This window comes from Mytilus galloprovincialis, chromosome 10, assembly GCF_965363235.1.
Source record: "Mytilus galloprovincialis chromosome 10, xbMytGall1.hap1.1, whole genome shotgun sequence".
NCBI lineage: Eukaryota > Metazoa > Mollusca > Bivalvia > Mytilida > Mytilidae > Mytilus > Mytilus galloprovincialis.
In genome coordinates this window covers 58,781,214-58,806,771 of record NC_134847.1, presented here as the reverse complement: position 1 = coordinate 58,806,771, position 25,558 = coordinate 58,781,214, and the positions used below count along the sequence as shown (strand labels likewise).

Genomic DNA, 25,558 nt, shown 5'->3' with positions numbered 1-25,558 from the left:
GCTAGTTCAATGCCACCTACAACTAATAAACAAAATTATGCATCTAAGACTAAACTATCAACTCGTACACATCCAACATCCAATGGATTTAGTGTAAAGACGTCATAACCAGTCAGAGAAAAACATGACCTTGTGCAATGCAAAGTTACAGGTATCGGCAGATATTAGATCCATGAATGTGTATAGGTGTATAACATACTAGGAATATTTAGTTAGTTTATAATTTACTGAGAACAAAATCAATATTTATACAAATGAAAACAATATTCAATGATCTTATCACAGTGTTTGTTGAGTTGGTAACCTTTTAGAATAAGTTTATTTAAAGGAGCGATAAGTTTATAAGGATCATTTCAAAATTTCCGGGCACAGTTAACTACATTTCCGTAAAGATGACGATGTGCTATCCCGTTTGAAATAAGTTTTCTACAACCAAACTTCAAAACCAAATCTTTATATCTATAGAAAAATTTAGTAAAGGTATTAAGTAATTTATGGTGACGATATCCCAGTATGGTTAAGAAGGGGTAAAGTAATTTGTAGTAAAATGCAGACTTATTCAAAATGGTGGAGTAAGAATCAATACAGTCGAGTATAAATATAACTGGTATTCTTTTCAGACTTTTACTTGTTTAAATTGTGGGTAATCATAAGGTGGTCATTGTTTGGAACCACAACTTTCATGTTTGTTATAAAAATAAAATTGAGAATGGAATAGGGAATATGTCAAAGAGACAACGGCCAAAACAAAGTGCAGATAACAGCCGAGGGCCACCAATTGGTCTTCAACACAATGTGTAAATCCCGCACCCGGAGGTGGACCTCAGCTTGCTCCTAAATAATAATGTGTACTAGTCAATAGAAGTCACCCTAAACTATTAAACATATAAATGATCAAACTTAAAAAAAACCTTACTTGTACATCTCTTTTTACTTCAAGGGTAAATAGAAAATGAAAATATCATCTACTTAAACATCCATATATTTGCTTAAAAAAAAGTTATGCAGTTGATCGTATTAAGATTAAATTGCGAAGTTAACTACTTAATGCGAGAAGAAAAACCTAGGTAACAGCGATATATGTAAAAATTCGTTTTCACCATAATTCTATCTATTAGATTGGTATAATCTATAGCTGATAATTTGTATATCATTTTGTCTATTGTTGAATGTTGTCTCATTTGCAATAATACCACATATTCCTTTTTATATAATAAAGTCAATTATCACCAAACAGATTCCAATAAATTTCGTCCAATAAGTTATCAACAAGATGCAGATTAAAGTAGGTGGTGAAAATGAAATATATCACGTGTATATCAGATCAATTCAATATAAGTATTTACTTTAACATCATCTATATATGATCAAAAAACTAATTGCATTATACGTGATAGGTCTATCGTTACAATCAAGGTTTGAGGTAAGTCTTATAATAATTTCATAAAAAATTTAAAACGTCAGGCATTGATTTAGTTACCCCCAATTAATTAAAACGTTTATCCCATTCTTTCATTCGTATGTATGGCATTGGCAATCTTTTCTTATATATAAATATTTGGTTAGAAAGTACGGCTGTACCTGTATGGTTCTAATCAAAAACGGGATATAACATTTTGATTTTGACGGCAATGCTGTTTAAAAAGCGCTCACAATTTAGATACCACCCTAGTAAACTAATTATCCTTTGAATACACTTTTTTTTTTAAAGGTAACGAACATAGAAGTAAATTATTGCAACAGTAGTATACCGCTTTTAAAAATCATAGATCGATTGAGAGGAAATAAATTCGGGTTACAAATTAAAATCGAGGGGAACACATAAACTATTGGAGGAAAACCACAAAACAACAGAAACACTGAAGTGCAACAAAAAAAAAGACAATGCAATACACATAGAAACGAACTATAAGATAACCATTGCCATTTTCCTGACTTGGTACAGGTAAAGCCTTGAAATATTGATTTTATTGTATAAGGATGTTTTTTTCATAACTAAAAGAGGGGCGAATGATACCAGAGTGACATTCAAACTCATATATCGAAAATAAACAGACAACACTATAGCAACAAACGGAAATAAACATAACGACAAACAATAGTACACAAAACACAACATAGGAAACTAAAGACTGAGCAACACGAACCCCACCAAAAACTGGAGTTGATCTTAGGTGCTAAATATATCGCTATACTGTAAACCAACTTATTTTCGAGAGCTATTTATTTTCGTGACTTTCGCGAGTAGAAAAATAACGCAAATATGTCGCGACATGTAAAACTTAGATCTTTCCTTATTAAACTATAAGAAGTAAATTAGAAAATCGCCAAATTTAGTGGACTTAAAAGGATAAAACGCCAAATAAAGTCTTTTTTTTCTCCTCGTTGTAACTTTAAACATCAGATTTTCTAAGTGGCGAAATTACGTTTTTTTATGAATATACTTAACAATAATGGAAACAAACTCCTAACGTTATTAACAGTATTGTAATCAATGAAAACATACATATGAAACTGAGGCAAATTGACTTTTAACATAGGTTACTGTAATAAAGGTTAGCATAAATTATATAAACTATAATGTATACAAAATGTTTAGTCTGATATATATGAAAAGTTTATATATAAGAGGGACGAAAGATACCAAAGGGACAGTCAAACTCATAAATCTAAAACAAACTGACAACGCCATGGCTAAAAAATGAAAATGATAAACAGAAAAACAATAGTACACATGACACAACATAGAAAACTAAAGAATAAACAACACGAACCCCACCAAAAACTAGGGGTGATCTCAGGTGCTCCGGAAGGGTAAGCAGATTCTGCTCCACATGTGGCACCCGTCGTGTTGCTTATGGGATTACAAATCCGGTAAATAGTCGAATTCGGTAGGTCACATTCATGAAAGGGAAGGGGATTGTAGTTACGACGTAAGGAACATATCCGATATCATTTGTGAAACGGTTATTCCATAACGGTCAACCAACTCGTGATGGCGTCCGTAAAATTTACGAAGAGATGATTTCAACTTCACCATTTGGAACTCTTGGTTTATTAGCTTCCTTGTCAGCAGTAACCCTCTATCAAGAAAATCATGATAGGAAATGCAAGCACGGGAATATCGTATCAATTGGGAGATATATACCCCGTATGCAGGTGCTGCTGGAATGTTGCTACTTAGAAATGGAAAGTTCACAATTGGAAAGCTGAAATCATCTCTTTTGTCGTAAAGTTTTGTTTTCAACCGACCCTCATGGTCCATTTCTAGATGTAAGTCAAGATATGAAGCCGACTTAACTGTATCTGTAGTATCCTTTATCTCCAATTCGATGGGATAGATGCGTTCCACATAGTTACCAAATTTTGAATTGTTTAGTGAAAGAACGTCATCTATATAGCGGAAAGTAGAGTTTAAGGATATTGCTAACTTCTTATCTTTCTTCCTAAGAAGTTCCTGCATGAAGTCAGCCTCATAATAATAAAGAAACAAGTCGGCAAGTAGAGGGGCACACTTTGTTCCTATTGGGATGCCGACAGTCTGTTGAAAAACACGTCCTCCGAACGTTACAAATATGTTGTCAATCAAGAAATCAAGCATCTTGATAATATCGATTTCAAAGAATTTTTTGTTTGGATCAGAGTGATTCTTTACAAAGTATGTATTAAGTCAGAGTATTTGATTTTTTTTAGATTAAAATCAGGATTGCATTTCATTAGCAATATTAACAGTTGTTCTCGTTATTTTACAGTCGAATGCATTATAATGTTCTAATTTTCATTATTTACGTACATGATCATTTCATAGAAAAGCCAATGATATTACAAATTTTATAAATAATATCCTTTAGGTGTTAACAAGACATTAGGCTGTCAGACATCGACATATTATTTTATTTATATTAATAACGTCTCATATTTTTGCTTTAGGCTTTCAGCTTCTTCGATTTGATATACAACCGGAAAACGAACAAAAAATTGCCTGATTTTATGATCTTATCACCAGAACTTATATATCTATATAGGATAATTTTTAAACCCAGCTGAAACCTTACTTATTATATGTTATAGTCAAAGATGCCTATGTAATATATCTTTCAATGCAAACCATACAAATTTAGGCAATAGTTATCAAATGTACCAGGCTTATAATTTAATACTACAGACGCGAGTTTCGTCTTCATAAGACTCATCAGTGACGCTTAGGTCAAAATTTATTTGAAGTCAGAAAACCAAACAAGTATAAAGTTAAAGAGCATTGAGGACTAAAATTCCAAAAAGTTGTGTCAAATACGTACAATATGTGTAATTTCGAACTGCATCTTGATATAGAAAAACAAAAATGATAAATGTTTATTTTTACTTTTCGAGGAATACAAGAAGTTCAACATATGTGAAATATGTCTATAAATGTGTTTAATGTCATTATCATTTCCGTTTTATTGATGTATTTAGTTTTTCAGTAGATCAATTCGATATGAAGCGGAAATTAAGGTCAAATTACAAACAAGTGTCAGTTGCACATTCTCTTTTTTACTTTAGAATGTTTGTCACACAACACTCATATCTATATGATTAACACAGCGATTATTTTCATAATATTAACAGAAACGAATGTTTGTCACACAATCATATCTAAATGATTAACTCAGAAATTATTTTCATAATATTAACAGAAACACTCATAGCTTGTTTGTCACACAATCATATCTAAATGATTAACTCAGCGATTATTTTCATAATATTAACAGAAACACGCATAGCTTGTTTGTCACACAATCATATCTAAATGATTAACTCAGCGATTATTTTCATAATATTAACAGAAACTTTCATAGCAATATAATAAGATTTTCTTGCAATATTAACTTGATGGTTATCCCGGTAAACGTAAAAAGCCAAATTTGTCAACACTGTTTACGTACTAGATATCGTTGTCATTCCTTTTGAACTGGCAAATAATTCCTTTGATGTTGGACACATAAAACTAAAAGTACTAAAGTAAATTCTAATGCGACATAGTATGTAACGCTGATTTTGATTGGATAACGCCACCAAAATTGATGCTATGAAAATATATGCACAAGCGCAGACGATATATGACAGATTTTAAAGGTATATTTGAAATTTCTTTTCTTTCAGTTTCATTAGAACGGAAATAACAATATTATATTTTAAACTCCGACGGCATCAGATGTTGATTTGATGGTCGCAAAAACCCGTTTACTAGCTCAGCTAACGCGTCACCAGTAAACTCAATATGCGACAATCAATTCACCAATTGGTACCGTTGGATTAAAGTAAAATACTATTATCTCCTAAGCATATTAAAAACATGTTTTAAAATAAAGTATTTTTTTATATGTTGTCTTTGTTCTTTTTTTCCCCTTGTTAATCTTATTCAGTTTTAAATTATCTGCATGGAGGTGAATACATGATTAAAATCAGTTATTGAACATGAATGTGTCAATTTACTACATTACATATATCTTTCAATTATAGCAGCTCAAACCTTTCTTTTTGCTCACGAATATGATGTCACCCGATCGAGACCAACGATCAAATTTGTAATTTTAATGATAGATATGATAAGCAGGATTACTTAACTTTCCGGAACAACTTAAATGACCATTATTCTTATGCAGTTTGTGTCAAGCAGCCTTTAGTTTCTATGTTTCGTGGACATGTTTGTCACGTCTTTTTTAATTCGATTTTTTGTCATTGCTTTGTCCGTGTCTTTTTTATCTAACATCTTTGAATGTTCCCTTGATGTCTTCCATTTCTTTAACGTGGCTTTGAAAGATAGTTCAAATTCAAACTCAAGGTTGATTAATTCTAGGCAGACCTTTATCAAATTGTTGATTTGCTACAATTCTCAGTATTAAATTAAGACATATATGTTTGATAGAAAACAAATCCCTTTGAAGTTTTTGCATTATTTGTACAGTGTTATTAGAGAACATGATTTCCTGCCAGTCATGTAGAAAAAATCTCTCTAATTAATCTTTCATTTGAAAGTATCCGTTTCGGAAAAAACATACAACAATAAAAGAAGAAAACAATATTCAAGTCTGGTAGATTCTTCAATTTCAAACATGACATCCCCATTCATCATAAACTTACATGAAATGAAAATTAATTTGTAAAATACAGTAGCTATGGAAGAGGGTGTTAATGGGGGTATCTTCATTGCGAATCACGGTAAAAATGCTTGCCAAATAACGTTAACGGTATTTTTGACGATAAAATGTACACTTTTTTAGACGATAAGTTTGACGCCTGACGGTAAAGAACATTACTACCCTCATGGAAATCAAGACAACCTTGCACTATAACACGGTTATTTCATTATAGGAACAGCAACCACCGGAGTTCATATGATTTGCCTCATTTCTTTGTTAAACAAAGTCTCGATTTAAAATAGGTCATGGTGTCGTCTGCTGTCTTTGACTTACAGTTTTTGTTAATCCCCCTTCAGCCGATGAAGATATATTGAGTGCGTAATTATTGAAATATATAGGCACCACTATGATTTAAAAATCTTCATTCATTTTCTAAAAGAAGTGTGCAGTTATATTTTCAATAATATGTACTACTGTAATATATTTTGTTAGGTGACTTTATTGTAAAACAGTTAAAAGTAATAGTTTAAATCCATGTGTATTTGGTTGGTATGCTTTCTTCTTATACACAATTTCATTCAAGAATATCATTTAAATAGTATTACTTATCTTTACCTTTAAATAATTGTCGTTTCTGGTTGTCAATTACGTTACTAGTATTTATTATAGGTATATGCACCTTCAAAATGTCGAAATTACTGAAATGATGTAATTGAAGTTTGTTTTCTTAACGTTCATTGGTGAATTTTCAGGACAATACAAAATCAACCACAGATATTCTACAAAATGACTTAAAATTGAGAATGGAAATGGGGAATGTGCCAAAGAGACAACAACCCGACCATAGAGCAGACAACAGCAAAGGCCACCAACAGGTCTTCAATGAAACGAGAAATTCTCGCACCCGGAGGCGTCCTTCAGCTGGCCCCTAAACAAATATATATACTGGTTCAGTGATAATGAACACCATACTAAACTCCAAATTGTACACAAGAAACTAAAAGTTAAAATAATACAAGACTAACAAAGGCCAGAGGCTCCTGACTTGGGACAGGCGCAAAAATGCGGCGGGGTTAAACATGTTTGTGAGATCTCAACCCTCCCCCTATACCTCTAGCCAATGCAGAAAAGTAAACGCATAACAATACGTTAGTTGATAAAAAACATAAACGATTTTATCGGAGCTTACTATAAAGTTCTGTATTTTTATTCCTTCTTTTCTTTATTGTAGAAAAACATTGCCTGTATATATGTAACACTCCCAAACGTGTCCTTTCCCCCAAACGTGTCCGATTCCCCCAAACGTGTCTATTCTCCCCAAACGTGTCTATAATATTCAATGTTCCCCAAACGTGTCCGATTTCATAACCCCAAACGTGTCCAATAATATTGTTATTTGCCAAAACGTGTCCACTATTTAACGCCAGAATTCTCACGTCTTTTAGCGCTAATACATGTATCTCCTAAATGAAACCGCTGATAACGTTTATGGCAATTCTATTGGTGATAAAGTTGTCATTTATTATCATTAGTTAGTGCAATGCCGGTTTACAATGATTATCATAATTCCAAATTTAATCTGTAATTGTGAATAAACTTTTGACTAAAATTGCTTATTGTCCAGTTGCAAGTATTTCTTACTCATTTAGAGCGAACATACAAATAATTCTAGAGTTGAATTAATCGTTAACTTTGTAAATTATTTTGTACTAATAAACTCCGATGATGCTTTATATATTTATCCGAATATTGCACGACAGGCTTTCAGCAGGATTTTTTTTCACTTTTGTCAACAGTTCTCAATTTGAATTATATGTATTTTCAAAACTCATCAAATCATATACGGATAGTCAGGTTTTTAATAAATTTTAATAAATTTTAGGTTTCCACCATCACTAAACATAAAATATTTAGAGCGAACATAGTTTTTCAAGTTTTAATGTTTTTACATTTGCTGTATATATTAACTTTACACTGTTTATGGCGTATTTCCAGTTTCAAGTATTTCATGCATATTTAGAGAGAACATACAAGTTTAAATGTTTTTACATTTCTACTGTTTAAATTAACTTTAGACTGTTGATTGCGTATAATGTCCAGTTGCAAGTGTTTCATGCATATTTAGAGAGAACATAGGCTACAAGTTTTTTTAAAAGTTTTTACATTTGTACTATATAAATTAACTTTAGACTGTTGATTGCGTATTGTCCAGATGCAAGTGTTTCATGCATACTATGACAGAACGTAAAAGTTTTAATGCGTAGAGAAAGGGACATTATTACCCGGTACCTATACAGTTTAACTGAACATGTGTGCTTACAATTTACATACGACATAGCCGGAATGACGCCCCCACTTTTACACAGTTTATACTGCTTGTTTATAAAAGTACTTTTAAAAATTACGTACCTTATCTATATTTTTAATGACATAGTAAAATTAGTATACGTTAATGAAATTGCAATAACCAAATAACGCTTGACATGGACACGTTTTGGGGATCGGACACGTTTGTGGGTTAGTTGAAAATGGACACGTTTGGGCGTCTATATAAATGCCACCCTTTGACGCCCTTTTGCAACTATACATGTTTTACAGTTCAGTGACGTTACGTGGACACGTTTGGGGGAATCGGACACGTTTCGGGGGAAGGACACGTTTCTGAGTGTTACATATATATATATATATATATATATATATATACAACTCGTCTAAACATCAACCCAACAATGTTAGATCTGTAAATTTGCTTTCGCAAATTTTTGGTTCTTCCCTCGCCGGGATTCGAACCCATGCTACTGTGATATCGTGACACCAAATCGCCTGCACTGCAGCCGTCCCGCTAGACCACACGACCACCTGGGCTCTCAAAAAAAGAGCTTTCGCTGGCCGTGTGTTACCTTTCCACGTCAGTTTTAATCTAGCGGCGTACTGCAGTACATGATATATAAGGCATGAAGATGTTATTGTTACAGATCAGCTAAATTATCTATAGTAAAGGATCCTACAAATTAATGTAATATACAGTCACAGAAAATAATTATATTCATAAGTACGTCATATATATATATATGATTTCAGATAAACAAAGAAGACTAAGATATTGAGAAAGAAAAGAACATGAACGTAAGTTAAAACGTTCGTATAATCCTTTAACATTAAAGTTGCTAAGATGATTTCAATAAGCGATATTGATTCATGTTGAGAAATATTTGCATTTGTTTTACGTTGTTTTTGAAAGAAGGTCGAATGTTTACTGTTTTGTTTCTCCCTGATATGATTATTTATTCCGATAGACTTAGCTACATTTCAATAGTTGCGTTAAATCATAATTTGAGCTCTTTGTAATTCTTATCTATTTTATCAAAATAACAATCACATTTAAAAAGTAAAATCACATAAATACTGAACTTGTAAGAAATTTGTTTTTTACCCTTTTTATTTGTTTTACGCTTTGTGTTCCTGGATAATGTTCCATTAACTCTTACAAAATACCCACACCAAGAAACTCTTTCAGGAAGGTTAAGTCTTTAAGAATAATAGTTCTTGAATAAAGACATTTTAATATAATGTTGTTTGTAATTATGTTCATTTTAATATCCAGTAGGATATATTGATTTTCATTAGTAAAACTAAATCATGTTCAACTTGGTAAATCTCCGCTTTTGTTCTACATAATATATGGATAACAATTGATAGTTCTTATAAATTATTTTCAAAGTAGTGCATGCAATTATTTTTTGTCACCATATGGTTATATCTATTCTCGGCAAAGCACCAGATCTCAGAAAGTTCTAAAGACAAAAATAGACTCGTCTAAGATAACAAATTTACACACCATACACGCAGTTCACGTACATAACACTTTAAAATAGCGAAGTGGAAGAGCACTGAGGACTCAATATTTTGGGTTGACAAAAATCCCTTTGCAAAGTCTGTAACTATTTGAAAATTCAGTTGATATAAGAACACTTCAAAACAGACCAAAGATCATCTTTTATTAGGTATTTATTAGTTATTAGGTATTTGAATGTAACAAAAACCAACTGAAGCCTTATTCGTGTAAATTTATACGTGCACTTGTATCAGGTTCTATCCGACACAGCTCATATGTTTTAATTCATATCTAATTCGTACTTGTGATAAACCCTGAATGATCAGTGCATCCATCAAGGAATTGACCAGTTACAAACCTTAAAATTCCTAGAAATGAATTTCTACCAAAGGGATGGCTTACATTAGCTGTGCTTGGCAAAATGTTTCGGAATTGTAGGTCATAAATGATCTTCAACTTAATACTCTATTTGGCCTTTTTGTCTTTTGTCGAGAGTTACTGATGACTCTTTTGTCTACAACACACGCGTTCGATGAACAAAACTGTAAGCCTGGTAACTTTGTTGCATGAACAATAACACCCTACTTTATTATTTTCGAAGAACTCTGTATTTACCGTCATAGAAACGCATACATTATGAAGTGTCTATGAATTGAATTTGTGTTGCTATTTTATATGTATTTAGCGTTATAAATCGTGGAAGAAAAATATGAAAACAATTTGAGAAACAACATAATTTTTTTTTAATCTGCTTAAAGAAAAGGCTTACAGGCCTTAACATGTTGATTAATCTGTATTATTAATTACTTCCAAGCAAGGTTTCTTTGTATAACCAACAAATGGCTTTGCAATTAATTAATAAGATATATCATTCATACATTTTTGAATATTTGCTTTAGGTTTTGAGTTCAATCTTCTTTCTTAAGTAAATATAAAAAATTCGTGAGCAACGGACCATTCATTAATAATTTAACATTACATTTTTTTCTCAGTAATCAAGTACTATCTATTGTATTCAGTTAATAATACTTTTATCAATTTCAGGAAACAAGTCCCGTTATACTTATAACACAGGTCAATCGCAATATTACAGCCTTACTAACACTCATAGCTGGAATTACAGTATTGGTCAACTTAGTCTTTGTCATTATCAGCTTTAAGGCTATAAAACGAAATTTCCATCATCTTACAATATTAGCTCTTTGCCTCAGCGATATGGCTTTGGCAGGTTCATCAATTATAAATACTTTGACAAATTTATTGAAGTCGTCAAATGCTGGATTTTGCCTCTTGCAGATATTTTTACTAGCGTTCGGGTTACAACTCACCTACAGCCTAGTTTTGCTTTTATGTTTACAGAGATATTTTACTGTAAAGTCATATAACTTAGGTACAACGGAAAAATTTGAGAAAAAGAAATTTACATATATTGGTGGGACAATACTTGTTGTGTTTATATTGTCATTCATAGGAACAGTTCTGACTCCTCACGAAACCCACATTTCAGAATGCAAACCGTTTATATTATATGGTGACAACTTTTTTATATTCACTATAACAATTTTTGCGCCAGTTACAATAATCATAGTATCTTTAGTCTTATTATCATGTATTACTAGTGTGCGTATATGGAAAATGTTTTTCGCTGTTAGAAGAATTGCACCATTAACAGACTGTAAAACAAATATAAATGCCACAACTAGCTTTACTAAAAGAATATCTACAGATGTCAAACCAGATTTGTACGACACATATCAGTTTAACAGTAGCAGTGCATATGACGGAAAAGAAACACATCAACAGAACTCCAGAAGGAGTGTTGATTTAGAAGAAGTTCATCTTCAAACATCTTATTTGATCAATGAGAACGAGAAAAATACTTCTGTCAAGGAAACAGAATTTGAACGGATTGAGGGGAATGAACACAATGATTTGAGCCTGAATACAAATAATTTAGAACTCCAAAATAGAACCTTACGGACTGCTCAGATTGGAAACGTTGTAAATAAAAACAGAGGAGGAAACCGGGATTTGTTTGTGCAATTTGAAGGTAATCAGTATAATTGCAAAGAAATTTTAACCAATTATAACTCTAATAACCAGGTTGAGGATGAAGACAACTGCGATGAAAGTATCAAAGCAATAACTGAATTATCTAAGGCAAAAACAAACTGTTTTACAAACCAAGCTTCAAATATAGTAGGGACGGAGAGCATACACCTGAGACTTTCACCATATCTCTGTACACATAAAGCCACGAATAATAGCAAAATGTCAGTTGATAAAAAGTTGTCACCAAACAAATCTTGGGAAATTCGAGCATTTATTTCTAGTACAATAATTGCAGTATACACATTTGCTTTGACAGGACCATTTATCGCATCGTATTGGATATCTCTGTTCTCTTTATCATTGATAACATTTAAAATAAGAGTTGTACTCTTTATTCCTTTACTTATATATTCCTTGACTAATCCGTTTCTATATGCCTGGAGAATACCTGAAATTCGAAACAAATTTAAGACTGTATTTAAAAGAAGCACTTAAATGAGCAGATTCTATTGCTTCTGTTAATTGCTAGTCTTAAAAAGGTAAGAATCAATTTACCAGACATATTTATAGATCTGCCATCAACAATCTCATCTTCAAATAACGACAAGAATTAAGTTTGAACTACTTCTGCACTCGCTGAAAAGAACATATTTGTATTATAGACAGCAGCTGTTCCATTACCTGCGTAAATGAAAGTATAATTGATTAATATACTGTTTACACAGGCCTCAGAAGACAATAACTTACATATTACATATTACAAATGTATCAATTTGTAATCGAAAGCTGATTAATACACCAACATCTTCACCTAAACTTGAAATTCATTTGTATGCTCACATTACACAGAGATCTCCATATTATTAACTAAGACAAACAATTCTTAGTTTGTTTCTTTTTTATACTCGTTTACAGGGTGATTTAAATTGTTTATCAGAATATTGTCGTATTTTGGTCGTATAATTAAAAGGATGGGTCAACGTGCTATTTTTCAAACTATGATAGTTGAAAATTGCTTTAATTTGCTTAGAATGATCATGAAAAAACATATGCATGTGCATAAAAAGAAGTCTATGAGATAGAATTTTGAAATAAATCGGAGAAGGTTTTATAACATGTTTAAAGAAAATAAAAAGAAAAAAATGCTGTCACCGAACTTGTATTTTTGCCACAAGTAAAAATAAAAAATTTCCCTACCAGTGTAAATTTTTCACTAAAAGAGTTATCTCCTCTTAAATGGCTAAGCTGGAAAAATTGATTCTAAAACACCAATGTTTGGTATTTGTTTAAATATTTTAGATAATACAACAAATCAGCAAGTTTTCCTCATATAAAAAAAACCAGTCTGGCCAATAAAGTGCGCATCTGTCTACAAATTTGCAGATTTGGGCAAATAGCTAGACTGATAGTGTACTGCGATAGTGCAATCCAAGATAGCGGTATAACATGAATATACATAACACGCAACGTACAATTTCTAAAAAAACATAAAAAGACAACGTCTTATTATAAAACATGAAGACAGAGGTGGAAGTTTTGAAATTTAGACAACTACGGAGGATTGTATGGGAATTTATTTCCATTAAATTTGTCCATCTATAATCTTTGAAAGGAATCACATATCAAATAAAGTGTATTACTTAAGAATTGAATGCTTCTTTTTGTAATTTTATTGGGGTGTAAATGCGTTGACCGAAGTACATTTTGTATGAAGCGCCATTCTAAAAATGTGCGCAAGGTCAACGCTTTTACACCCCTATAAAGATACAAAAAGAAGCATTCAATACTTATAATTACATTTTTTAGCTATGATCATGAAAAGACGAATTTTATATATTTTTTTTTATTTAATTCACCTGTGCACTTTATTGTTGGACCACGTGTTATCATGAATGAAAAGTTGTATTGAGCAATGCAACTGCTTATGGAATAACACGTGATGTGCAGTTAGCCAATCAGAATGAAGTATTATAATGAAACATACATCTAATGTAATTATTAACATTTGTTTTTACCTTTTAGTTATTGGATCGGGTTTTGATGTATGAATTTGTATATCCCGTTAGTATCATTTTCTTCGCCCGAATGATCAAATAACACTCTAGATGTAAATGTAAATAAACTCATCATAGATACTAGGACTAAATTTTGTATATACGCCACACGCGCGTTTCATCTACAAAAAACTCATCAGTGACGCTCGAATCCAAAAAAATTTAAAAAGCCAAATAAAGTACAAAGTTGAAGAGCATTGACATCCAAATTCCTAAAAGTGTTTCCAAATACATCTAAGGTAATGTATGCCTGAGGTAAAATTGATAATGGAAATGGGGAAATGTCCATATTAACGTTACCAAAAGGACAAATAAGGTTTTGTCCAGTAGGTATACATGGCATATAAAAAGCGAGTACAACGCTGTGTATCATTTAAGCTAGCCGGAAGAATATGTTAAAGTCTCTATTGTCTGGGCCATCTGTTTGCAATCGCCCAAAAGTACGATATCAACAATTGTACCATGTATACCCCGGATGAGTTTTGCAAACACTCGTATGCAATGGAATCTTTGAGAATTTGAAAACATGTTATTTTTTTATTTTCGGGATGACCTGCTGTGAAGCTTAAGATTACTCTTTAACAGATTGTATATAAGTGACTCCAGAACAAAGACATCTTCACGTAAAAGAGGAATTAAGAGTTAAATAACACCGTAATTGCTGATTAACCACATTACCTGTGCATGTATCAAAATAGTCAAAACTCATAAAAAAAATTTACAAGAAAAAATCCAAATCAAAGATACTCGGCTGTGTGATTTATAACTTCTATTACAACGTAGTTCCGTGTTCCGTATGTACATGCTCAGAAATATCGTTGAAAAGAAACCACAAGCCCCACCAAGACCCAGTTTGTTTTATTGGTCTATCCACACACACACACACACACACACATACACATATATATTCTTTTTTTATGTGTATGTAGCAACACAGAACATACAAATCTATTTGAGTGTGTATCAAGCCGTACAAAGAACAATAGAATCACACAAATGAAATTATAAAATCGCCAAAGTAATTTTAAAACACAATACAGTATGTACATATTAAAATGTTAAACATATTTACAATGCGATAAAACATAAACTCAATATTTCGCGTTCATCTATCCAGGTGAGAGGGACGAAAGATATCAAAGGGACAGTTAAACACATAAATCTGAAACAAACTGACAACGCCATGGCTAAAAATAAAACAATTCAAACAAACAACAGCACACATGACACAACATATAAAACTAAAGAATAAACAACTCAAAATGTGTATATTGAATATGGTTTGTACAAAACAAATGTGAGTGCTTCCGTATACATCCAAAATGAAACAATACATAGCTTGTGCGGTTTTCACTGCTTCATTCAACCACCTCAATTCATTTATCCCAGTTGTTGCATATTTTAATACATAAAACCGCCAGTTTCATAGTAGGGTTTGTTTTTTGAAACTGAGTCGTGTGAAGAAATATTCTCATAAAACGGTTCCAAGTAGTCGAGTTCCATGTAACCCGAATAAGTGCTGTCTCGCTGTGCAAATGATCTACGCTGTAATTTAGAATATCTGTTTACACCGTCATATCCAGGCATTATGCTGGTATAGACAGTATTACACCCATCCATTAACAATTATGGTGTATTATGCAGCGGTATTGTTGTGCTAGATCGTTCGTCTTGTGAAGTTTCATCGAGATACTTTTTCACGATTTTGTCAAACAACCGTCCAGCTTCTATATTTGTGGATCGAGTCTGTTTAGAAAATGGAATTCCAGTATTACAATAACTTACAAAGTGTTCACAATTGAATTTCTTTAAGTGGTAATCATTCGGAAGCCCTTCTTCAATGAATATCCTAGCAACGTTTACTGAGTGCAGACCGTCTTTCCTACCTGTATTGTAGTGATATTTATATTCACGGATTTGGCTATATATTTGGACCTTTTGGAGACATGGATTGTCGAAATGCGCATCTGATGCAAGAAAATTTGTACCGTTAATTTTATTACTATCACTGGGTCGATGCCTCTGCTGGTGGACTATTAGTCCCCGAGGGTATCACCAGCCCAGTAGCCAGTACTTCGGTACTGTCATGAAAATACGGATTGTTTGTGTTATTAAAATTTGCTGTTACAAAATGATAGAAATTATTATAAATTAAGGATTGTATCTCCCTCATGCAAAGCTCTGATTCCTTTCACAGATTTGGCTATACTTTTTGGACCTTTTTGATTATAGCTCTTCATATTTTATATAAGCTTTGGATTTCAAATATTTTGGCTACGAGCATCACTGAAGAGACATGGATTGTCGAAATGCGCATCTGGTGCAAGAAAATTGGTACCGTTAATTTTATTACTACCACTGGGTCGATGCCTCTGCTGGTGGACTATTAGTCCCCGAGGGTATCACCAGCCCAGTAGCCAGTACTTCGGTACTGTCATGAAAATACGGATTGTTTGTGTTATTAAAATTTGCTGTTACAAAATGATAGAAATTATTATAAATTAAGGAATGTATCTCCCTCATGCAAAGCTCTGGTTCCTTTCACGGATTTGGCTATACTTTTTGGACCTTTTTGAGTATAGCTCTTCACCTTTTATATATGCTTTGGATTTCAAAGTTTTGGCTACGAGCATCACTGAAGAGACATGGATTGTCGAAATGCGCATCTGATGCAAGAAAATTGGTTCCGTTATTTGTATTACTACCACTGGGTCGATGCCTCTGCTGGTGGACTATTAGTCCCCGAGGGTATCACCAGCCCAGTAGCCAGTACTTCGGTACTGGCATGAAAATACGGATTGTTTGTGTTATTAAAATTTGCTGTTACAAAATGATAGAAATTATTATAAATTAAGGAATGTATCTCCCTCATGCAAAGCTCTGGTTCCTTTCACGGATTTGGCTATACTTTTTGGACCTTTTTGAGTATAGCTCTTCATATTTTATATAAGCTTTGGATTACAAATATATTGGCTACGAGCATCACTGAAGAGACATGGATTGTCGAAATGCGCATCTGATGCAAGAAAATTGGTTCCGTTAATTTTATTACTACCACTGGGTCGATGCCTCTGCTGGTGGACTATTAGTCCCCGAGGGTATCACCAGCCCAGTAGCCAGTACTTCGGTACTGTCATGAAAATACGGATTGTTTGTGTTATTAAAATTTGCTGTTACAAAATGGTAGAAATTATTATAAATTAAGGAATGTATCTCCCTCATGCAAAGCTCTGATTCCTTTCACGGATTTGGCTATACTTTTTGGACCTTTTTGATTATAGCTCTTCATCTTTTATATAAGCTTTGGATTTCAAATATTTTGGCTACGAGCATCACTGAAGAGACATGGATTGTCGAAATGCGCATCTGGTGCAAGAAAATTGGTACCGTTAATTTTATTATACATAGTGGAGCAATTTTTGAAAGGAATTGCGGTTTCAAATATACTACCTTTACCACACGAAGATGACGAACCAAGCATACACTCTATACTGTCTCCTGAAAGCACTATTATTTTCAGCCTTTCCTTCCCTGGTTTTACCGCAGACACGAGTGCATGATGTTTGTATAATCCTCCTGTCCTTTTAAAACAAACAGCATCTCCTGATTTTACACTGACCAAGGACGTCACTTTCTCTTTCCATCTTTGAGCTAAGCCAAACAATAAAGAAGTTATAATTTTCCTACCACTATTTCACTTTTGAATATTACCCAATACATTTGATAAAAAAAAGGTACATCAACTTACAAAAATATCATTATTTACGTTTGATAGCTTTAAATAAATTAAATCGTAAAAGCATATCTTCACCCTGCAATCGACAATTTTACATTTTACATATGCAGGAGTACACTTAACTGAAGCGAGCTAGATAAATGGAAATGAGAAGATGTGGTATGAATGCCAATGGACAACTCTCCATCCAAATCGTAATTTGTGAAAGTAAACCATTAGAGGTCACAGTACGGTCTTTAACACGTAGCTTTGGCTCACACCACATAGCAAGCTATAGAGGGTAAAAAAATGACAAGTGTAAAACCATTCAAACGGGAAAACCAACTACCCTAATATATACTGACGGACCTTAGAAACTCGCTTAGTTTTATTTATTTTTTTTTAATTTAAAATACACATCACACATGAAATACTGAATCAAATATACAGTTGATTCATTGATATGGTATCTCAGTAAACAGTGTTTATGTAAATCTGTCTGCCGTGACAACCAATGGCATAGTTAAAAAAAAACCTGACGTTGTAGCATTACACTGTTTTGCAAATGACGTTGCCTGATTTGATTGAAATGATGTAATATTAACCTACAGGTTGACCTGGGTCATAAGTGGTCAATTACGAGTTATGACTAACTGCTATGAAGTTTAAAAGTAATTCTATAGTCCCAAACGGAACGTGCACTGATCCTATCTGTAAATTTCTAATGACTTACTTTCACTTGTCATTTCTCAGTTGTAACAAAAAGAAATCAGCTATTTTTTACTGATCAAAAATTGGCAATGGATTCAAGGAAATGTTCAACGAAGAAAAATCTTCAAAAGAATTATATATGCGCTTCTAATTTTGCGTCCAGAAATTTGTGCGACGGCAAATTTCTACGATGTTTGACTGTCTGAAAAAACTCAGGTATTGATTTTTCTTTTAAAAAAGGAGTATGGGAAGCATGATAAGCATTGAAATGAATATAAGTCATGATTTCATGACAAAATAGAAACAAAATATGTGTTGCGTTTTTAAAGTCCGTCAGTATATATAAAGACGAGAAACGAGTTACACTTTTGACTCACGACAGCTACTAAACATTAGGTTCATGCAAAGTATGCATATATTGTCTGTTGGTATCCTGTTTCTGTTGAAAGTGAACAGTTACATGTACATATTCAAATTACTTTTAATGTCGCTAATCATTTTTGGTCTACGTTTCAGTCATATAAATAAGACATATGATATGATTTTCAATGAGATTGACTACTTTAAAAAAAAATTCCAAATAAAAGCGGAATTGAGGTCGCCATACAGCCTTAACCATGAGCAAGGTCAACACCGATTAGTCAGCTATAATAAGCTCCGACATGACACAATGGACAAAATGGGAAATAATTCAATCTTGAAAAACCATCTGACTGATTTAAAAAGATAAATAAAAGATCAAAAAACAGATATGCCAGACAATAACAAGCGACAGATTCTGACTTTCAGGATCTTGGCTTGTATTCTGAAGAGATGTCAAGGAAAAAGGCCTTAAAAAAGTTTGATTATGTTTTCCAGTATTGTCAATCATTATTTTTAATCAATTTGTTACAACATAAAATTACTCACTTGAAACAATGTACTTGTACATGGTGTTTTTGACTTAAAAATAAATTTATTTTACCAATGTAAAATTGAGAATAGAAATGTGGAACATGTCAAAGAGACAACATTTTCATTTGATATTCAAATTTATAATTGCAAAAGATAACTTGAGAAGGACTTATGTCAAAACCCTCATTTTAAAATTATCTCTAACTTCATTGATAATCATAATAATAATTTCCACATTTAAACTTTTTGTCATTTTAAAACAGAATACCTCCCAATTTTTACTAGAGTCAGTTCCATCCGATCTCTTAAACAGTCTTTTCAAACCCAACACCGGTCCAACCATCTCGCATTTTTACATTGTGAAGTAATCCAAAATACGATTTATACTTGTATTTCATTGAATAATTGGTAGATATTGCATTGCTAATCCTTTCAAAACATGAAGTTTAGTATCAAGATCATCAAAAGTAACAAAAAGGTAAACCAAAACATCATCGGAACTGTGATCAAGCCAATCTGTTTTTAAAATCCATACATGTATAAATTCTTGTAAACCAAGTCCAGTAATATAAATTTAAGATAACGTCTTGTTTAAGCTTGTGGCATGTCATATTTCACGATATACAATATTTTTTTACTGAAAGTGATAAATACACATAATAGTGTATGCGCAATGCTTAGGATGATTTGATGAGAAACAAAATGTCATCATACGGCCTCCAACAACAAGTAAAACCCATTCCGTTTCGCAAACTACAAAAAATAGCTACATTGATAATTTGTGAACTATATTTACCTTTCATTCCTTCGATTTCTTTTTTGGAACTTGAAATATCTATAAAAAAAGAAGAAAAAAAACAAAGAAGGAAATTATATCTATTCCTTGTGCTTACACATTATTAATTATGATAAAGAAAATATGTTTAAATGTGTTATAAGGAACACCCAAACATCATACAGATTATTGTAACAGGAAAATTTCATTCTAGCAAAATTCACGATGAAAATTTTGAGAAAAGTGTCCAGTCTACTGTTATTCATTTTGTAATTTCCAGTAATGTGATATTTGTATTTTTACAATGTTCTTTTTAATTCACCTACCAGGTAGTTCTTCATAAATACAAGATGATTCATCGTCTGTGTCGTAGTCTGGTGCCATCTCTGTAATTAACAGAAAAAAACCCCAGATAGGATATACTATATTCATTTGCAAGTATTGAAATCATGGATATAGTACAAAACTATATCTGAATTAACAATTAACTTTTAAAATTGTTAAATCACTCTATGGTTCAGGTATTATTTGTCATATGACATGGACGGGTTAGTGTTATTATGCAAATTTTATAATTTCATTTGTTTAACTTTCTGTTCATGCTTCGCTTGAAGTTCATATTTGAGTATGTCGTAATTTGCCTCAAAGTAAATAGGGCATAAACAAGTAAAGCCCGGTTACGTGAGATCATATGTTGATTTGAAACTATTTCAACTTGCACATAATTAATACCTGGAAATGCATAACAAAAGAGACAAATTAATGCATTACGTGAAAGTTTTATGGTTTGTCCTTACAATTACGACAAAAGACAAACTATGTAAAAAAAACCAAAGAAAACTGCAGATTTTATGTAGTTTTCCATTATTATATCCATTACGGAAACATATGGCGCAGCCAAGAAACAACAAAAAAATTTAAGAAACCCTTTGTATTACTTTGATTTTTGATATTAGATAACTATTATATATTAGGCTACACACATACAATAAGTACATGTTCATGTTACTTGAAAATCTTACCTACAAATGATGAGTGATATGATCTACTGTACTCTTGCATATCTACAAAATGTCCATATGTTTTACTGATTAATAAATGTTTCTGTCAGATAGGTCGAAAGACATTTTGTCTTATATATTTCATTGAAAGATATAAGACAACTTATTGTTGTCAATATATTGATAGAGATTTAAGCAACGTCATACAACAACTTTCATTTGTAAATTCCAGCAGCGTCTGCATACGGGATATATATCTCCCAATTGTACTTCATATCATGATTTCCTTGATAGGGGTTTGCTACTCTCAAGGAATTTATGAAACCAAAAAATTCAAATGGTGAAGTTGAAATCATCCCGTTGTAAATTTTACAGACGCCGTCACGAATCGGTTGACCGTAATGAAATATCCGTTTCACAGATGATAGTGGATTTTGTGTACTATTGTTTGTCTGTTTGTCTGTTTGTCTTTTTCTTCTTTAGCCATTGCCTTGTCAGTCTATCATCGATTAATAAGTTTGAACGTCCCTCTGGTATCTTTAGCTCCTCTTTCATACAACTGAAAGGTTTAGCTAGATATAAAAGCCAGGTCTAATCAACAATTTCTACATAAGAAAATACCTGTACCAAGTCAGGAATATGACAGTTGTTATCCATTCGTTTAATGTGTTTGATGTTATGATTTTGTCATTTTCTTAGAGATATTTCGTTTAGAAGAAAAGATTGCGAAAATATCCATGATATATAACAAGCAATTATTTGCAATATAGTGGTGTGAAAAGATAGAATATGCTTTTTAAAACACGGAATGTATTCTTAAAAAAATAATTGATAGACCTTACGTCACAGACTAAATTCCGTTTCCATGTTCTAATATAATCGGCAATTCAGGTAAGGTACTGTAACTGTGTGTAATACGTAATACTAGTACGTTGTATAACGAAAAATTAAGAATAGTTAAAATCATGTCAGTACCAAAGAAATGAAAACTGTTCTGATAATACCTTAAGTGACACACAGTTTAACAAAATGGTATCGATCTATAGTTTGTAAACTTACTGAAGCCAGGGCGTATATAGTCAGACATACTGTATTTGTTTGAAATATATCTGTAACAAATAAAAAAGAGGATGCATTCATTGATTTGTCTCGCTTTCTTGACATAGAAAGAAATATAGAGTAGACAAGCTAGATACACAAAACGATTGTGATCCATTTATTACTTCTTGTTCTTGTTTTTTTCTAATCTTTTCTTCGTAACAAACATCTACACAATTTCGGTTGAATTCTGTCTATTTGTTTTTTAAAGTTTGAACAAATCAAATGAAATTGTAGACGACTGAGTCGTCTGATCTATAGATTTACCGATTGTATCTATTTCCAATTGGTATAGTGGTGATTCACATAGTGGTGACACTTATCTTGTCGCTGCATTCGATCAGCACCTATTGGAATACATGTGATTTACTTAGATTTTGGTATTGTATTTATATTTGTATTTTCTTTAGGTATTTATGAGATTTGAACATTGATTATCAAATGATGCCTCAAATTTAGTGAAAATGTCATCTGATAATATTTGATACTGTTCCTCTTAATTGCCTTTTGAAAACTTACACCAATGTATCCGGCGAGCACAAGCTGCATTTGGAAAGAAAACTGTCAATCTCTTGTTCTCGGTCACGTCAACACTATGTAGACGTATTTATATTTTTTTATCCATCAGATTAGTTGAGCCTTTTCAACTGAATTATTAAATTCTTCTTATATTGTGCTGCTACATCATTATCCCAGGTTAATGAGAGTGTTGGGATCTGATCCCCCCAACATGTTCAACATCGCCACTTTCTGTATTTATGTTCCTGTCCCATGTCAGAAGCTTGTAATTCAGTGGTTGTCGCTTGTTGCTGTGTTACATATTAGTAGTATTTTCATTTTTTATACATTAGTTAGGCCGATAGTTTTCCGTTTAAATTGATATTTCGAGGCCCTTTACAGCTAAATATGCCGTATGGGATTCGCTCAAATTTGAAGACCGTACAGTTTCCTATAGTTGTGAAGAGTTGTCTCATTGGCAATCATACCACAACTGTTTTTATAAGTTAACGCCGTCATCGTCATAATCCTCGGTGTTTCTTGCATATAATATGTCGACATCTTGACATATGTCATTCATATAAATTCCTTTGATCCCCTCGTTTGGCGTGTATATTCCTCAAGTCGTTCGTTATACGCGTCTCTGAATTAAAGTTTAAGATATCAATGAACGGATACTATTCATAACTGGTAAATTATTGAGTCAAGTATTATCCTGACCATGAATTACTTAAAACGTTTACTATTATTTTTTTTCGAATTTAGAGATATTTAGTCTGGAAGTTATGTCGTATCTATAGAATGTGTATAAAAACGGAATTATTTACATTAATGGTTCTTAGAACGCATGTAAATTTGAATACGATACATGTAAAAGTATTGATCCTTTGATTGAAATTATTCTTAACAGATATCATTTTGACACCGTATTAAGATTATTGAATATGAAATTATTCATACTTATATCGATTTTGTCGGTTTTGTTCTGTGTGAAAAAATTGATAATTAGTTATGGTTCTAGCCACTGTCGATATCATTTATATGTATATTGACGTTTGTCTTTATGCATGTTGTATTTGTGTTTGATACAAATTAAATTATTTAAGCCGTTTTCAACTAGTTTTTTTACAGTTTGGTCTCTTGTTGCATTGTTACGCCAATAAGAATAGTAATGTCTATTACTTCCTTGTCCTTTAAGTAAAATATGATTGATGCAATGTGCATATATATAAATAGATAGGTTTTCCAAAAGTACCTTATCACTTATTATACCTAAGAAGAATTCTTGACCAAGTTTCAACAATTACCTAGTTCGTATTTAAATCCACCCCTATGTAATATATTAGAGACAAACTATGAATATGATTTTAACTAGAAACAAATATATAGTAAGTAATTTATGGAACTCAACTATTGCTTAAAACTATAGGCAATGATAGTATACGTTGTTTGGGAGTCATACATCGATTTAGAGAAAACAAATCCGGGTAACAAACTAAAACCGTTGGAAACACCTCAACTATAAGAGAAAAACAATGAAACAACAGAAACATTGAGGTGAAGAAGAAAAAACGACAATGCAACACACACACAGAAACGATCTATAAAAAAAAATTAAGATATCAAATCGAGTGGATTTTGTGAAAGGATAAAACACACAGTATTGAAAAGTGTGGCGTTCTGCATATTTAATACGATCGTTTACTTTATCTAGATGCGGAAACAGTCGATGCATGGTCACTAAAGACCATCGTCAATTTTTTCTCTTTTATAAAATCGATTATCAAAAACAATACAAAGTATCTTTACGGCCATATAAATTTGTCAACAAGAATTAAGTATGCAACATAAAAGAATATGTCGTTAAGTCTTTAACTATATTCTTAATCTATCATACTGTTAGTCGCGATTTCCGTTGTCTGAATATTTATCAATTACCACCAACCATCAAATTGTCTCACAATAAAGTGCACATGTACATTAAAGAAAAACTTTCTAGAAACGATTATAGCTTAAAAATATAATTATAAGTATTGCATGGTTCTTTTTATGATTTCATAGGGTTGTAAAAAACGTTGACCGTGACACATTTTTAGATTTTAGCGCTTCCGCGCGTCATACAAAATGTACTTCGGTCAACGCTTTTACACTCCAATAAGTTTGAGTAACATTATTATCCAACAGAAAATCGATTTTCTGTCGTAAACCGTATTGTTTATATTGCCATATGAGCGGGAGGTTTCGCTTGCAATAAATCCACGGTCAACCAATTTAAATGTCCGGTACCAAGTAAGAGATATGTCAGTTGTTATCACAAAGTATGTTTCTATGTATGTTGACGTTTGCTTTTGTAGCACTATAGTGTTTCTGTTATTCCATTTTTATTCTTTTCATAGTTGATGTGTTTTCTTCATCTTTGGTTCGAAACCATGATTGGTTTTAGTTAACTCGATTTAGGATGATTGAACAGCGTTATAAAAAGGGAACAGTAGCATACCGTTGTTCGAAACTCATAAATATTAATTCATAAATGGCAAATTCTATCCAAAAAGTTACTTCAGAATTTAACCTTTTTACCTTCAGTTAATGTATAGAACAACTTATTATTAAAGACAAATATCACATTCAGAGCTTTAAAGCAATTTGAAATGTGGTAAAAATGTATAGCGGGTAAATATATTGAACAAAAAAACAAACAGTATACTATTTGTATCCGTCTGTTTCATCGATAATGCAAAAATTCCACTAAAGACTTTAGTACAGTAACTGTCGTTCCGTTAATATTATTTCTACCACCGGGTCG

The 25,558-nt window shown here is 32.3% G+C and overlaps 1 protein-coding gene and 1 long non-coding RNA gene across 2 annotated transcripts; one reads left to right on the top strand and one right to left on the bottom strand.

Moving 5' to 3' along the window:
* The first annotated feature begins 1,345 nt into the window (after window positions 1–1,345).
* On the top strand, window positions 1,346–11,953 carry LOC143049256 (uncharacterized). The gene is made up of 3 exons (XR_012970151.1): window positions 1,346–1,423; window positions 9,204–9,248; window positions 11,002–11,953. It is a non-coding gene; the product is annotated as an uncharacterized LOC143049256 (long non-coding RNA).
* Window positions 11,954–12,438: 485 nt separating this feature from the next.
* On the bottom strand, window positions 12,439–22,262 carry LOC143049536 (uncharacterized). The gene is made up of 6 exons (XM_076223144.1): window positions 22,219–22,262; window positions 21,181–21,222; window positions 20,485–20,544; window positions 20,180–20,218; window positions 17,468–17,714; window positions 12,439–12,457 (listed from the first exon to the last, which is right to left on the bottom strand). Exons 1-6 carry the CDS (start codon window positions 22,244–22,246, stop codon window positions 12,439–12,441), a joined length of 435 nt encoding a protein of 144 aa, XP_076079259.1. The 5' UTR covers window positions 22,247–22,262.
* Window positions 22,263–25,558: the final 3,296 nt, after the last annotated feature.